Source organism: Macaca fascicularis, chromosome 11 (assembly GCF_037993035.2).
Source record: "Macaca fascicularis isolate 582-1 chromosome 11, T2T-MFA8v1.1".
NCBI lineage: Eukaryota > Metazoa > Chordata > Mammalia > Primates > Cercopithecidae > Macaca > Macaca fascicularis.
The window spans coordinates 954,738-970,123 of NC_088385.1; the positions used below are offsets into that span (position 1 = coordinate 954,738).

Here is a 15,386-nt window from a genome sequence, read left to right on the forward strand (position 1 = left end):
GCCAGGAAGCTGGGCATGTGAGCACGGAGGTGGCAGGGACAGAGACAGCCAGTCTTCACCTCCTCATGCCAAGGAGAGGGTAAGCCCAGGGTCAGGGGAGAGCTCTGGAGGGATCAAAGGAGGTGAGGCTGTGGGAGAGAGGCAGGGGCTCAGGCAGAAGGGAACCGGGGGGCTGAGGGACGCCTCTGAACAGGGGTCACGCCTGACCCTCAAAGAGGGTGACTCTTGCGCTCTGGGAAGTGGCCGCAACAGCACCCACAGGCTAGAGTGCACGCTGAAGCTCGACTGTCCAGGGGCACACTCAACCCAACAGAGCCCACATGGGAGGAGCCGAGACCTTCCACCAGCAGCCACCAGCCGCTGTCAGCCAGGCCAAGGAACTGCGAGCAGCTGGACCCAAGGATGGGTATTAGTTACCTACTGCTATGTAAAAAACTCACCCCAAAACTCACGACTTAAAACAACCATATGCATTTCTCACCTCCCACTGGGGTCAGGCATTCGGGACCCACTTGGCTGGGCATTTCTGGCTCAGGCCCTCGGTGAGGCCGCAGTCCCTATCTCAGCCAGGGCTGCTGCCACTAGAAGCCTTGGCCAGCTGGGAGGATACACTTCTAGGCAGCGTCTTCGCCTTGCAACGAGCTGCTGCTGTTGACCGTTGGTGGGAGGCCTTGGTTCCACATGGGCCTCTCTACTGGGGACTTGGGTCAACTGTGCCCCCAGACAGTTGAGCTTTGGTGTATCTCTGCCATGTGGGCGCTGCCGTGGCCTGCCACTTGAGATGCGGCTCTGAAATTCGAGGTAGCCACTACCCTTCTTCGGGAGAGTCCATGCGGGAGAGGGACTTGATCCAGGATTAATGAATAGCATCAAAGAGTGTGAGGTCCACACAGGAGCAGGCTGGAGCCTGTGGCCATCCTGCTACCACCCCTTGTGAGGCACCAGGACTCCCGACCACTGCCCTCTGCTGTCCCTTGCATCGCAGCCAAGGGCTCCTGTTCCCTCCCCTGCCCAAGGTTCTCACTTCCTCCGCGAGGGCACAGGTTATGAATTCAAATGCCTGCAAAAGCGAATATGTGAAAAAGTCAGGTGTGACAGGAACTGGGGAGCCTGTGGCAAACTAGAGAGTGCCTGAGGGCTTATGCTGCAGATACTGGCCAAGCAAATGGTAGCTGCCAGATTTGGCCTCTGTCCACCCGTCTGCAACTCAAACACCGTAGGGGATGAGATGAAAGCAAAGCCAAATCACGACCCCACAGCTGCCCCTTACACACAACCACACACACACACACAGGCGCGCACACACACACACACACACACACACACACACACACAGGCGCGCACACACACCTGTACCGGTGCTGGTGCTCCGGGCAGGCTGGAGAGCGAACCAGTCGCCCCTTGCCCAGGTTGTGGAGCCATTAGGCTGGATCCCTGTGAACCGCGAGGTCGGCCCGAAGTCCCTTCCCGCACTCCCCTGTTCCCTCCGTCCACCCCCGTCCAGATCCCTTCGGACTCATCCAGAGAAGGGAGCGACGGAGGGAGGCGCGGTGGACGCTGCAGCCAGGGTTCTGGGGCAGCCGAGAGGGTGGCGAGTGGCGCAGGGCGAGGGCATCTGCAAGAGGGCGGCGTGGTCCGCGGAGAGCGAGGCTCGGGAGCCGGAGCCCAGGCGAGCCCCCCAGGGCGTTTGGAGGCGGGGAGGCGGCGGCGGGAAGGACCGGACGAGCGAGCGCGCGCTGTGGGCCCGGGGCGGGCGGCGGGGCGGGCGGCGGGGACGGGCGCGGCTCTCCTCTGCCCCCGCGCGGCCGCAGACAGCGCTGCGCCGGCCTCGCCTCTCGTTTTCCGCCAGACGCGGCCTCATCACTGACAGCATCTGGCCGAAGCCGGTGCCGCCACCTCTGCGCCCTGGGCCTCGTTGTCTCCCCGCTAGCCGGTCCAGGGAGCGAGAGCACAGGTGCGCAGAGCGGTCCAGAGGGAAACAGGTGGGAAGCTAAGAGTGCCTGAGATGGCACAGGGCCGTCGAGGACGGGACTCACCCCAGCCAGACCTGAATCTTCCCGCAGCCACTGGGCGGGGGCTCCAGGTGGCATCTATATACCAATCATCCCCCTCACCCTGGGGGGCTCCCTTGTCCCCGGAAACTGCCCCGAAATTCCCTCCCCAGCCCCAGTCCCTCTCCTCCCTTCCCTTCCGAACACAAGAGCATTGAACTTCTCCAAACCCTGCCTTCCTCCTCCAGGCAGCCTTCCAGCCAGAGAAGAGGTATGTGGGATTTGGTAGGGGTGTGGGAAGAGAGTGGGTGAGAAAGGGGTGGAACCACGTGTGGCAGCTAAGGAGAGCACCCCCACACCCGCTCACTGGGAGACTCTCGCAGACTCCATGCATTCCGTGGGGGAAGAAGAGGTGACAAGGACAAGAACAAAAGGATCTGGGAGGACATCGGGCCAGGTGATGATGGGCTGATGGCGGGATTACCAAGGGGGAGGGGCACTAGTCTGGGGAGAGCTCCTCACCACCTCCAACAGAGGGGCCTCTCTTCCCCCACCCCAAGAGGCAAAGCTCAACAGCAATGGAGCAAAGGAGACCAGCACACACGGCAGGCAATCCATACACACTTGTTAACTAAGGCAGGGGGATTAATGGGTAGACACTGGCCTGAGCAAAGGAGATAAGGTTTTAGTCATATCTCTGGCCCCCAAGAAGCCATGTGAACTTGAAAAAGTCTCCTTGTCTCTTTGGTCTCCAGGTTCTTCATCCATGAAGTCAGCGGTTTGCATTAGAAGCAGGATGCCAAACGGTGCTGCCTGGAGCGCATTCGGAAGGATTGTGAGGTGGGAAAGAGTCTGTGATCAGTTAGCGATGTCGGCCTTGGGCAGTGGAATGCACAGTACGGGAGGCGTGCCATGTGTTTGTGAAGTCTAGGAATCCTCTCCTAAGCCCCCTCCATTCCAATGCTCCAGGAGCTGATGAAACACCGCAAGAACAGTGTGGAACTAGGGCGGGGGCTGGAGATGCCATGAGAGACTCGGAGGAGACTCCAGCCTGACGGGGTGTGAAGGCTTGCCTCTGTGGTTAAGCCTAAGGAAGAACCCTAAGGGAACCTCCGATCCAGCGCAGTTGCTCAGTGTCACTTCCAACAGGGTATGTCCCATCAGGCTCTCCACATCGGACGGCAGTGCGCATTCCAGTTAGAGCTCCTCTCCCCGTGTACAAATGCAGTAAGCTCCAACAAGAGCCACCCCCACAGCGGACTCCTCAGAACTCGAGGCGTTACAATCAGATGGTGGCCTCCAAAAAGACCCCCCTTTATAAAAACGATGGTGCCGTCCCACAGGGATGGCCTCCCAACATGGCACGTCCCAGTGGTAGTGCTGTCAGCACAGGGGAAGGAGCTGCTCCAGCTAGCACAGGAGAGGAGTCTGGCCTCCAGCTGGGGGTGCCTGTGGCTCTCCAGAGGTTCCCAGCAGGACTGTGGCAGGAGACAGAGGCAGAGACTGTCCGCTGAGAATGGAGGGTGGCCCTGACCTAGGTTCCCGGCTTAGGAGCCGCCTGACCTCTGGCTACACCCTACAAATGGGTCTCCTTCTCCCCGGCTATCAGTCCTTCCTTTGCTGGGGAGGGCCCAAAGTCCCGGCCATCGCTGCCATCCAAGTAGAGGTGTTGCTTGGGCTGTGGCAGACTGGAGTCAGGGGTGATGAGCTGACATAGGCGCTGTGGAGAGAAGAGGCAGGGATTGGAGCCGTTGGTGAGGGAGGCACACAAGGTTCCTCGTGTGAGCATCCCCAGGGCCCAGCCCAGAGCGGAGCACATGGCCAGCACCTCACCGTGTGCGTGAGTAAATGAATGAACCATGTGAGGTGAGAGGGGAGGCAATAATACCGTGACTGCGAACGAGTGTGCACTGCCTGGGTTCCAGCTCTGGCCCTGCTACCGACCTGTGCCGTCTAAGGTCACTCACGGAACCCCTCTGTTAATTTAATCCCCTCAATATTCTCACCTGTAAATTGGGAATAATAGTAGAACACATCTCACAGAACAGTGCTTGGCACAGAGTAGGTGATTGATAAATATCTGTTTTTGTTTTCCGATTGTTACTTTTGTTATGTGCTCAATAAGTATCTATTATTTTTCTTCTTATCAGTGGTACCTCCTTCTTCTTGCCTCGAATGCAGATGTGATCACGGAATCATGACAACCTTCTTGTGACCATGAGGTGATCAACATGGTGATGAAAAAACAGCATGCTCAGGATGGAAGTGTAGAAATACAGGAAAAGTCTGGTCCCTACGGGCTTCTTTAAGCAGCCAAACCAAATACTGGCAGCCCTAATCTCTGACCTTCTTGAAATGTAAAAAACAAATAAGCCTATTTGCTAAAACTGTTGTAGATTGGGTTTTCTATTATTTATAGGCAAGATAGATTTCTGCCTTTGTGGGTCACTGGCTATAGCTCCTTCCAGGAGGACATGTCCCAAACTCTAAACAGGGAGCCTCTTGGGTGTGTCCCCAGGAAGAAAAGAAGCCAGGAGCCTGTGTGTGGAGTGAACTGTGCTTGCTGGTTACCAGTTTTCCGAGGGCAAGAAACCTATAGTCTGTAAACCTTCTGTGTCTGGGCACCTTCCTATTCATGTTTGTGACTTAGTTTTCTCCTGAACCTCTCAGCAGTTTGCCCTTGGTTAGCCTGCCCAGGTCATCCACAGGAGGTCAGATTCTGCAGGTCTAGGACTCTAGAACTTTTCAGAACATTTCTGAAAAGCCACTGGACTGGCCTTCAAAGTTTGTCTCGTTAAGATTCTGTGAGACTGAAGGGCTGCCCCACAGAGTATGTGTCTGCTCCCTGGCCCCAGCCGTGTGTCCTGCCCCACGTCCAGCCTCTCTCAGTGCCCTCCCTTAAGAGGTCACTCTCCCCCGCACCACCTACCTTCTTGAAAGAACCCTGAGTCTTCAGGAGGGTGATGACGGTGAAGAGTGGGACACAGACCATGGAGGACAGAGCCAGGAACCAGCCAATGGAGTATCCCCAGGGCGGGTACACGTAGACGTTGTTGTACTTGAGGGGGGTGTACTTGCTCAAGGAGAAGAAGAAGGTGGCCTGGGAGGAGGAAGGCGCAGCCATGGGTGACATAGAGACTGAAACCTTCCCTGCAGCTACGCACAGCCGAGGACAGAGGACAAGTCAGGTGCACTGCAGCACGTCTGTAAGCTGGAGGAGCAAAAGCCCCTGCAAATCCCAGACCAACCATCATTCCCGTCACAGATGGAGACAGGAGGTGATACGAAGGGGGAGGGGCTCAGAAGAGAAGCACAGACAGACAGGAGACCAACCACTGAGAAATCAGGTAGAAGGGGGAGGCACTGTGAGGAAGGGATGGAGCAGGAAGTAGGATAAGGTTCTACTCATGGATGGATGAAATGGCCCGGAAAGAAGAGCAGGGAAGCCAACAGAGAACGGGAAATGGACCAGGCCCCACGGTAGATGGGACAGGTGGGGAAGGAGCCATCCTTTCCCTCATCTCTGGAGTCTTCTGGGGGCAGGAAGGAATGGAGCGGCAGCTGGGTGGGCACATACCAGGCAAAGTCCAGGGGTGAGGAAGAGCCAGGAGATCTTCACCAGGGGCCATGGCCGGTAGCCAATCATGTCCTCAATGTTGTCGTAGAAACGGTCCGCCCCTGAGCAGACGTGGTGTGGGAGAGTGTGAGCCAGAGGGTGAGAACAGCTGCCCGGTGTTTGGGAGAGACCCACTTGGCTCTGTGCTCTTCCCTCACCCCCGCCCTGTGCAGGGAAACTGGAACAAGGCACATGAGTGAGACGCGCCTCCCTGACACCCTGCATCCCTGCAGGAGATGCATTCCAGTCACGAGGCAGGGAGTGCGGCGCAGACGGGGGCTGCCCCCAAGCACTGCTGCTGCCGTCTCTTGCCAGTGCCGTCTCTTGCCTCCGTCTCACGACGGAGACCCCACTGCGCTAACCACAAAGGAGAGGGGTGTTTTACACAAACGCCTGTTTACGTGGGTAGCAGAGATGAAACTGGTTCAAGTCAAAACAGCGAAACGACAAGGCTCCCCCGTTCAAGCGTGTCACAGAAAACTCACAGAGGGCTGGAGGGCTGCTGGGAACAGAGCGGTGGTCTGGATTCCAGACTCCGGAGGAACCACCTCTGAGTTCCCAAAAACGCACGGTAAGAAGGTTAATTTGTGTTTGGTGAAAACATTGACTGGCCTTATTTTGTTCTGTTTAATTCCTGAGGTTTCCACATTTGCTGTAAGTTCTGGGCAGAGCCAATCTTCTAAGTAAAGAATCACTGACTGGTAAAGATACTTGGAGGGCCTCTCTACCTTCCCACCCAAAATACCTTCCCACTGATCCCTGATGCATGAAATCACACCATGAAAGAGTCATTCCTTTGACTGTGAAAAGCCAAAGTTGAAAGCCAGATATTGCCGGGTGAGCGAACCATGTTAAGGCTTATCAGCCATTCACAGCCGCTGTGATCAAGTTTAGCAGGTCCTCTCGGAGAAGAAGTTTTGAAAAGGAGTTGGGGAAGATCGGAAGGCATCAGATGCCTGGGGTGAGAAGGAAGGAACATCTCCATGCAGAGGAAAGGACCCAAGTGGGAAGGCTTAGGGTAGCAAAATAAAGTCTTTACTACTCATGGCTTTTCCTGAGGCCCGACTGTGTGGCCCCCACTTGACCTCTACCCTGAGCCTTGTGACACTGGCACTGTGTTCCCCCAGCGTGGTGCAGTGGAGCCAGAGGGACCTGGGGTATGACGACGGCTTCTCTGCTTGCTATGTGAGCTTAGGCAAGAGGCTGAACCCTCTGAGCCTCACTCTCCCCCTGCACAGATTATAAGTGCGTGAGACCAGCCAGCAGAGTGTTTGGCACGCAGTCGCGCATTGGCTCAGTAAATCGGGTTTCCTCCCCGTCCTGTTGTAGGACAGAGTCACCACCTGGCTGTTGCAGTGATCTCAGTCTGAGGGGCCAGGCTGCCGGCGGGGGCCAGTGAAAGGCAGAATTCACCTCAGTGTAGGAAAGAAATGCGTAAACGGAAAAGACCCTCTCGAAAACACAGGGATGAGCTCCCTGTCCGTGGAAGCACTCAGACAAAGTCCGGGTGATCCCCTAGTTGTTGGAAGGGCAGTGTGGGAGTTTGTGGAGGATTGGGCTAAGTGGCGATAAACATCCCTTCTGACTAAGATTTCCAGTGGCAAAGGGCCTCTGGCCACCTCCATATCGAGGACACGGTGCCCTGTGCACTGTTACTGATCATTCTCTCACTGTTGAAGGAAATCCATTTTGTCATCATTACAGCTCTGCCTGCTGCCATGAAAATGCCAGGCTTCCCAGCCACAGGTAAATGTCCCAGCAAGAGGCAGGGCAACAGCGCAAAGACAGACAGAAACCAGAGGGCCAGAGAACCGCCTCCCCCAGGCAGAGCCTGCCCCTGGCTGGCCTCGGTGGTCTTTCTCCCGCCCCGCTTGCCCACCCCACTCCACCCCACTCACCGTACACCCAGCTGATGCAGACCACTTCAAACACTGAGAGGAACAGCAGGCATATGCCACTGGAAGCATAGTAGTCAAACAGCTGGAAGATGTACATCCCGCCCTGTGGGGAGAGCGTGGAGCTGGGGCATGGCCAGTGCAGGGATGGGACACACGCCGCCCATCGGTGAGATGGGAAATGCCCCTGTGGGGCGCCCTCCTGCCCGGCCCGTGGGACGCCATTCCTTGCCTCTAAAAGGAGTTTGCCCTGCCTGCCCCGCCTTCAGGCCTCCCAATCAACATCAGGACAATAACCTCTGACATCTGCAAGGGCACTGGGAGACTGTGGTGGACGCACATCATTTCGTCTGCCCAGCATCTCTGCTTCTGGAAAGTGACACCCCCTCATTCTGTGTTCCTTTTAGAGTGGGGTGTCCCTCTCTCCCCACTCAGGCTTGAATAAGAGTCACAGCCTGGACACTTGCCACACTCTCAGGAAAGGGCCTCTCCTTCCCCCTGGGTTGGCTGACACTGACAGGTAAGCCTGAAGCCCAGCATCCGTCCCTAACGCCCCCGGAGGAAAACCTGCCTCTGAGTGAAGTCCCAGGAGAGCAATGAGCACTCCTGACAGTGTCACAAGAGCAGCTGGATCCGACCACGCCGAAACCCAAATATCTCTAGGGTTTTCAGCAACCTGACCCAACATGTTCCCCTTTCTGCTTAAGCCAGCTGTATTGGTTCTGTCACCTGCAACCAAAAGACCTCACAAATGCAGGTCGTGTGGTCCGTACAACCTCACTGTGGAGAGGCAGGGCAGGCGTCCGCACCCCGCATCAGCAGGTAAGAAAAGTGAGGCTCTAAGAAGGGTCAGCGGTGTCCCCCGTGGCTCCCTCCCCGGGAGCCTGGCCTGCAGGCCACCGGCCCCAGCTCACCTCGGTGACCATGAAGAGCCCTATCAGGTAGCACGTGACGGCGATGGTGAGGATGAGGAGCTCCCGCCGCCCGCTCTTCCGGAGCTGCCTGGGGAACATGTCTACGGAGGCTGTCACCAGGCACTCCACACAGACAAACTGTGGGCCAGCAGGGGAACTGGATGAGAGGGTGTGGGGCAAGCTGGTGGCCACCGGCCCTGGCCTCCGCTTCCCCTGGCTCATCCACATTGATGCACAGGGGTGCAGGAAGCGGCACAAAGGGAAGAAATGGGGGTGCCCGGGGGTGAGCCAGCCCCGCCCTTGACTACAACTCCATGACAGAGTCTCAGCAGTGAGGGTTAGAGGGGGGATATGTTCTGTCCCCAGGGCTCGGGGGCTGGGACTGGGCAGCTCAAGCTGAAGGAATATCTGGGAGGAAGCATCCATGCATGCCGAGGCCCACGCCTGGGAGCACAGAGCCAGTGGTCCCTTCACACCAGAGGGTCTCCAGGCTTGGGGCCACACCCCCAGCCCCATGGCCCCTTCACACCAGAGGGTCTCCAGGCTTGGGGCCACACCCCCAGCCCCATGGCCCCTTCACACCAGAGGGTCTCCAGGCTTGGGGCCACACCCCCAGCCCCAAGGAAAAGCCCTGGACAGCAGAGGGGGCCTCAAGTTTATGGTCAGGGGAGTGGGAGTGAGGGGAAAGTAGTGCCAGGACAGGCAGAGGCTGGCAAGAGGGTGACCATGGCAGGGCAGGCCGGGCGGCAGTGATGTACCTGGCTGTCCAGCCCTAGGAATATGAGCATGATGAAGAACAGGCAGGACCACAGCTGGGATAAGGGCATCATAGTCACAGCCTTGGGGAAGGCGATGAAGGCCAGCCCAGGACCTGCCAGGCACACAGCACAGTCAGGGGGGACTCCAGGGCATGCGCTGCCCTCGGGAAAGAGGCGCCTCTCTAAGCACTGTGTGCGTGTGTACCTGCGTGTACCTGCGTGTACCTGTGTGTACCTGTGTGTACCTGTGTGTACCTGTGCACGCACTTTAAGAGGATAGGGTGATTCCATCCACTATTCTTCTCTTTCCAGGCCTGGGAAGCACACCGTTCATCCAACCATCCCTCTATCTATCCATCCATCCATCCATCCATCCATCCAACCATCCATCCCTCCATCCCTCCCTCCATCCATCCAGTGTTGGTCCATCTAGCATCCATCATCCTCCCCCTCCTCTTTCCTATGGTAATGGAAGCCCTGCTTTGTGCTAAGCACTGCCCCAGATGCTAAAATTAAATCCTATTACCCATAAATAAATCATATTGCTCATCTTCTGGGACTCACGCCTTTCAACAGGAGGGAAGTGTGTTCTCTGACTCTCTTTCCCCTCAGGCCCCAGACAGCAAAGTGGCACCTACCTGACTCGGCCACTTCAGAAATGGGCACCCCCTGCTCTTGCGACATGAAGCCCAGGATGGAGAAGACAACAAACCCAGCCACAAAGCTGGTGGCACTGTTCAGGAAGCAGAGAGCGACGCAGTCCCTGTGGGAGTGGGGCAAGGGCGGATAGGAACGACGAGGAAAAGAGAGGAGGAGAGAGCAAAAGACAGCGAGAGGGGACCAAGGAGAGAGAAGGGGAAGGCAAGGGAGGCACAGAGGAGGGGAGGAAGGGAAGAGAGGATGGGAAGAAGATAGTGGAAGAAAAAGACAAAAATTGGGTGGCAGACAACAAAGAGAGAAGTGAGAGAGAAAAAGAATAAGAAAGACACTTAGTCTGGGAACTGAACCCACCAGGTCAGTTTGACACAACTTATAATGAGCCCAGAGATGATGGGTCTTTGTCCAGAGCCCACCCCCAGGCCCCTAGCCCTCCTTCGCCCACCCCGGCCCACGCTGTTCTCACTTGTAGCAGTTGTTGTGGTACTTGTTGTAGCTGCCCAGGGCTGTCAGGCACCCCTGGCAGATGGCGAAGGAGAAGAAGATCTGGGTGCCCGCATCCATCCACACCTACACAAAACCCCAAGAAAGAGGCAGAGGAAGCCCCCAGGGCCCAGAGCCAGGGTGACCCGAGATCCAGACCCATCCCCTGCAGCACCAGCCTGGCCCTTCAGGGCTCCCTGAGCGCTTCCCTCCTGCGTCCCAAGTCTCCATGAGCACGCCCTCCTGTCTCCATGGTGATCTCCTCCCCAGTGGGGCCCAGTTTCGGTTTGGTTCTGTAGGCACTTAGTGAGTACCAAATACATGTGTGTTGCTTGAATTTCTTCAGGGGAATCTACAAACCATGGCTGCACCCAAGGCCTCTCTGCAGGGCACAGCTGGGAGTCACTTGTCTCATTCAACTAAGATCTCTATATATAGTGTCTTAAGCAGCTGTGACCTGGGGACAAAGCGGCTGCTTCATCAAAATATCAAGATAAAATGCCCAGGAACTATGGCTCACGCCTGTAGTCCCAGCTGCTCGGGAGGCTGAGGCGAGAGGATGCCTTGAACCCAAGAGGTTGAGGCTGCAGTGAGCTATGATGGCACCACTGCACTCCAGCCTGGGGGACAGAGCCCGACCCTGTCTCTAAGAAAGAAAAAAAAATTTTTTTAAGAAAAAAAGTTATATTTGAGTGGTGGAATTACAAGAGATTGTTAGTTTCTTTTTTATAGCTTTCTTCCATATTTTCTAATTTTTCTCCAGTGGGCATCTACTGCTTTTAAACCAATGAAAAAGCAATACAAGACTTTCAAAAATACAGACCGGGTTGGGTGGGGAGGGCATCTGGGGAAGTGGTCCCGGCACAGTACATACCTGAGGGTCCTTGAGGCGGAACAAATCTGGCTTCAAGTAATAGATGATGCCCTGGTAGGCCCCGGGAAGGGTAACACCTCGGACCAGCAGAATGACAAGCATCAGGTAGGGAAACGTGGCTGTGAAATAAACCACCTGGAGGTGGGGGGCAGGCCAAGGTCACTCCTGGTGGGGACGCAGTGGCCCTCCAGCCACGCCCCACAGGCAGTGCGAGTCACATGGAGCTCAGTCTCAGCCTCAGAGACCGCTAAGAGGGGCTAAGCACGGGAAACTTTCCACACCTCCCTTTACACATTCCAACGGGTCCGTGCTCCCCACAGATGTGGGGATACACATCCTGTGAGAGGCACGTCGGCACGGGAAGGGCGGGGAGGGGAGGAGGAAGACAGGGAGGGAGGCAGGTACAGGCTTCCAGCCCATAACCTTCCCAGACCATTTTTTTCCTCTTATTTTTAGTCAACGTGTACGTATGTACATAATCTGTACATATTTATGAAAAAGAGTGGTAGTTCCATACATGTATATAATGTGTAATGATAAAATCAAGGCAAAGACTAATTTAAAGTCCAGAATCGGGTCTTTCTTAATCCCTTATCCTGGCTGTTCTCTCCTTGCCCCCTGGCGACCCAGGGGAACGGTGACCAGATTTGTACAGTGATCTGTGGGGAAAGTTAGACTGCACTTTTCCCGGCTAATGGTTGGGGGAGCAGTGGTGGCCGGAGCTCCGGGGCGTTCTATGCTGCCACTCAGCAAACGCAGCTCCTTCCTTCCCTGGGCGGCAGCAGTGGCACTGTCTGCGCTGTTCTCACTACGGTGACCACTTTTTTTTTTTTGAGACAGAGTCTCGCTCTGTGCCCCAGGCTGGAGTGCAGTGGCCGGATCTCAGCTCACGGCAAGCTCCGCCTCCCAGGTTCACGCCATTCTCCTGCCTCAGCCTCCTGAGTATCTGGGACTACAGGCGCTGCCACCGCGCCCGGCTAATTTTTTGTATTTTTAGTAGAGACAGGGTTTCACCGTGTTCGCCAGGATGGTCTCGATCTCCTGACCTCGTGATCCGCCCGTCTCAGCCTCCCAAAGTGCTGGGATTACAGGCGTGAGCCACCGCGCCCGGCTTTCGATGACCACTTTCATCATCACTATGACCAACCTGTCACAATTCAGGGAGGGGAAAGGCTGCTGCGGGAACAGACTAAGTGTACGGCCAAGCAGAGAAGTCTGTTTACCAACCATTCCTGGCTTTAAAAAGGCACGAAGCATAGTCTCCGGCTCTCTGGGTTGTAAATAATGCTCAAATCTGAATTCTCTCTACGTGACAAGCCCACCGTTGCCCATCCTTGGTGGGAACCCCTTCGATGACTGGAAACTCCCCACCTCAAAGACAGTTCTGTTTGCTAATTCAAACTCAAAATTATCTTGCTATGTGTTAAATACAACAACAAGTGAGTCACAAGAGCGTGTGACCCTCATGATGTCATAGCCACACATAATGGATACACACACACACACACACACACACACACACACACACGCACGCATGAGAGAAACCAGAAGGCAACACCGCAGAAGTGAACAGAGATTCTCAGTGCCAACCTGGCAGCGCAGTGATTAGCTCAAACAACGGGACTTTTCTGTTTCGAATTTGCCCTGAATATTCTTATGGAAACCGGATTTTTAAAGCCATATTGAAAAAGAAAGATTTTCCTTGCATAGAGCTAAGATCCGCCTTCCTGTGACTTCCCCTGTTCTCACCACGCATCTCCCCTGCACTGCGCAGGAAGCTTCGTTTCTTAAGAGAAAGAAATCAGTTCTCCAGAGGGTCCCCCTCAAGTGTCCCCGAAAGCTCTGGGGGCCGCAGGGAGCTTCCCAGGAGGCAGACCACCTCACCTTGCCTGTGGACTTGACGCCCTTCCAGATGCAGAAATAGCAGATGACCCAGGCGAGCAGGAGGCACAGGGCCAGCTCCCAGCGCAGGGCGCCCAGGTCATGGATACCCGAGGTGATGCTCAGAACTCGTCTCCTGGAGGATTGGGAAAAATAAGTAACGAGGGGAAAGGCTAAAGGGGGCAGTTTTCAACTGTCAGCAAGTCTCCTGATGCTCAGATTCTCAGAGCTGACCCCATGGATCTCATATTCCAGGGCTTCCCTGACCCCCTGGGGGAAGTTTAGCAGACCAAACTTCTACCATCATCCCATACGTATCTTTGTCTTTCTAACTCATCCGGATTTTTTTTCTTGTACAGAAAGATGGAGAGAGAGAGAGAGAGATGAGGAATGTACACATGAGCATTTAGCGAGTAAATATTTATGCATGCAGGTTGATGGGCCAGTGGCATGGGTATCCCATGGAGGGGCTGAATGTGTGTGAGTGTCTAAACATGCGATGGGGTGCTGGAACTGTGTGCATGGGTGTGAGGGTTCGGCACTGCGAGGGCATTCATGTGTGAGGGCAGTGGTGCCCACGTGGGGGTGAGCTCAGTGTGAGTACAGGCAGCCTTGCGTGGGAATGTAGGTGGACGAGTGTGGGCACGGGTAATGTGAAGGTGTAAGTTGTCATGTGAGAGGGTGAGTATGTGAGCGGAGGGTATGCCCAGGTCTTGATGTGCTCACTCCCGCCTTGGGCGATTTCAAGCTACCAGCATGATGCCACCAAGCATGGCACTGGGGAGAGACATGCACACCCAGCTCGCCTAAGGCTGTGAAGACTGTGTCCAGCACCCCACCGGACATGTATGGGCAGACATATGCGTGGAGGTAGGGATGTGGGGGTGAAGGTGGACACGATGGAGAAACGTGAGTCTGCGCGGACCCAGGTGGGTAGATGTGAGAGCGTTCTCCCCTGCCTCAGCGACGTGTGGGGTTGGAGTGGGGCGGGGGAGGAAGCGCTGGAAAGCACACAGAGAATCTTAAACTTGCACCCCAGACATTCAGACTTGCACAGCTCAGACATCCAAATTTCTTCTGCTTGGAGCCTCTTCACATGTGGCATATGGGCCCAGCACCTACTCCCAGAATTCCATGACAGGTGAGGTAAAATTCTCAGATGGGGTCACTGTGCCGGCTCCCGAGTGGTTCAGAAAGTCCACGCAGTGCTCTGTTGGGGACAAGGTTAGGGACAAGATGGAGAGAGAGGCCCTCATACCCTAGTCCCCCTGGCCCTCTGGCCTTGCAGCCTAGTGGTCCTCACCACTCCTAGCCCCAAGAGCTTCTTTTGGAGCCCACCCTCTCCAGAGCATAAGGAGTCTCATAGAGCCAGCTCTTCCTCCCCCTGCTCTTGTTCCCTCTGAATCTGGCTGCTTACCTGGCTGCCCTGCCAACCTCAGACACTGTCCAGACTTCAGATCTACTCAGACCTCTCACAGGCAGCTGGTATGGAACGCATTCTCCCCACTGGCCCGTTCCGACTTCCTGTCTCTCCACTTGACAGACCAAGGGACTGAGGCCCTGTGCCTGCTCTTCCCCCTGCTTGGAATGCTGTTCACATGCTGGGCTCTTTCTCACTCCAGGCCTCAGATAACACGTCTCCCTCCCCTTGTTCTATGGTTTCTGCAGTTTCGTTCACCTATCACAATTCGTAGTGGTTGTGTTTATTTGTCTGTTTCCACCACCAGACTGTAAACACAGTGAAGGCTGGGTCCCTGTTGCTTTTGCTCAGCCTTGTACCCATCTCCACCCCTTGGCACCATGTTTAGCACACAGTAGGTGTCCAGTAAGTGCTTGCTAAGTGCACAAGTGAGTAAGTGGTGATAACCCTTGCAGTTGTTTAATACACTCCCTTTGGGTTCTCCCAACCACACTGACTTGTCCTAGTGGCTGGCCTGAGGGCTCCAGGAGAGCCAAGGAGCAGAGCTGGCCCCGGAGCCCACATGGCTTGGCTATGAGGCAAGTTCCGCTATACACCCCATCGCTGCTTGGACATCACCAGCTGCCGCAGCCCAGCCCCTATCAGGCAACATCCCAGGGGCTGAAATGATGGATACCTGTGTTCCAAACGTTGCTGCAGGTCGTCCAGGGCAGCTCAGAGGTGAAGGAGCTGAACAGGTAGAAGAGAGCCCAGGCAAGGATGATGATGTAGTAGATATTCAAATATGACTCAATGACCACAGACGCCAGACCAATGCCTTCCAGAGTGGGGGAGAGGTGGGGAGGGACAAGAGAGATCAATGTTAGCAAAAAAGTCACACAGAAGCTGCCAGTTGAG

At 55.6% G+C, this 15,386-nt stretch overlaps 2 protein-coding genes across 31 annotated transcripts in view; one reads left to right on the forward strand and one right to left on the reverse strand.

Annotated features, from left to right (window-relative positions):
• On the forward strand, nucleotides 1–6,315 carry LOC123567432 (uncharacterized). 15 transcript variants are annotated; one of them, XM_065523522.2, is made up of 7 exons: nucleotides 1–79; nucleotides 1,505–1,954; nucleotides 2,240–2,262; nucleotides 2,375–2,448; nucleotides 2,747–2,831; nucleotides 2,961–3,141; nucleotides 4,142–6,315. In XM_065523522.2, the coding sequence occupies exons 1-5, from the start codon at nucleotides 66–68 to the stop codon at nucleotides 2,759–2,761; spliced, it is 576 nt and encodes a 191-aa protein (XP_065379594.1). In that variant the 5' UTR covers nucleotides 1–65; the 3' UTR covers nucleotides 2,762–2,831; nucleotides 2,961–3,141; nucleotides 4,142–6,315. The 15 variants fall into 15 exon arrangements, 9 of the variants coding, with proteins under 9 accessions (XP_065379594.1, XP_073862103.1, XP_065379593.1 ...); XM_074006002.1 differs by having other exon boundaries at nucleotides 4,173–6,315; XM_065523521.2 differs by lacking the exon at nucleotides 2,961–3,141.
• SLC6A12 (solute carrier family 6 member 12) overlaps nucleotides 2,600–15,386 on the reverse strand; it is a 26,573-nt gene continuing 13,786 nt past the window's right edge. For 9 of the 16 annotated variants that reach the window (XM_045364530.3, XM_074005997.1, XM_005569711.5 and 6 more), the window contains 12 exons: nucleotides 15,166–15,306; nucleotides 14,192–14,279; nucleotides 13,073–13,205; nucleotides 11,189–11,323; nucleotides 10,298–10,401; nucleotides 9,813–9,937; nucleotides 9,175–9,287; nucleotides 8,417–8,554; nucleotides 7,506–7,608; nucleotides 5,569–5,669; nucleotides 4,921–5,091; nucleotides 2,600–3,711 (listed from right to left, as the gene is read on the reverse strand). In XM_045364530.3, the coding sequence (XP_045220465.1) occupies nucleotides 3,568–3,711; nucleotides 4,921–5,091; nucleotides 5,569–5,669; nucleotides 7,506–7,608; nucleotides 8,417–8,554; nucleotides 9,175–9,287; nucleotides 9,813–9,937; nucleotides 10,298–10,401; nucleotides 11,189–11,323; nucleotides 13,073–13,205; nucleotides 14,192–14,279; nucleotides 15,166–15,306 (1,496 nt within the window). In that variant the 3' untranslated portion in view covers nucleotides 2,600–3,567. Of the gene's footprint in view, nucleotides 3,712–4,920; nucleotides 5,092–5,568; nucleotides 5,786–7,505; nucleotides 7,609–8,416; nucleotides 8,555–9,174; nucleotides 9,288–9,812; nucleotides 9,938–10,297; nucleotides 10,402–10,628; nucleotides 10,961–11,188; nucleotides 11,324–13,072; nucleotides 13,206–14,191; nucleotides 14,280–15,165; nucleotides 15,307–15,386 lie in introns of those variants that run through there. The other 7 variants (XR_012419831.1, XR_012419832.1, XR_006690340.3 and 4 more) reach the window with 2 other exon arrangements.

Coding starts and splice junctions, on each gene's coding strand:
- LOC123567432 (XM_065523516.2), top strand. Junction 1,955..2,239: donor TCCAGGGAGCGAGAGCACAG/GTGCGCAGAGCG, acceptor TTCCTCCTCCAG/GCAGCCTTCCAGCCAGAGAA. Junction 2,263..2,746: donor GCCTTCCAGCCAGAGAAGAG/GTATGTGGGATT, acceptor TTTGGTCTCCAG/GTTCTTCATCCATGAAGTCA.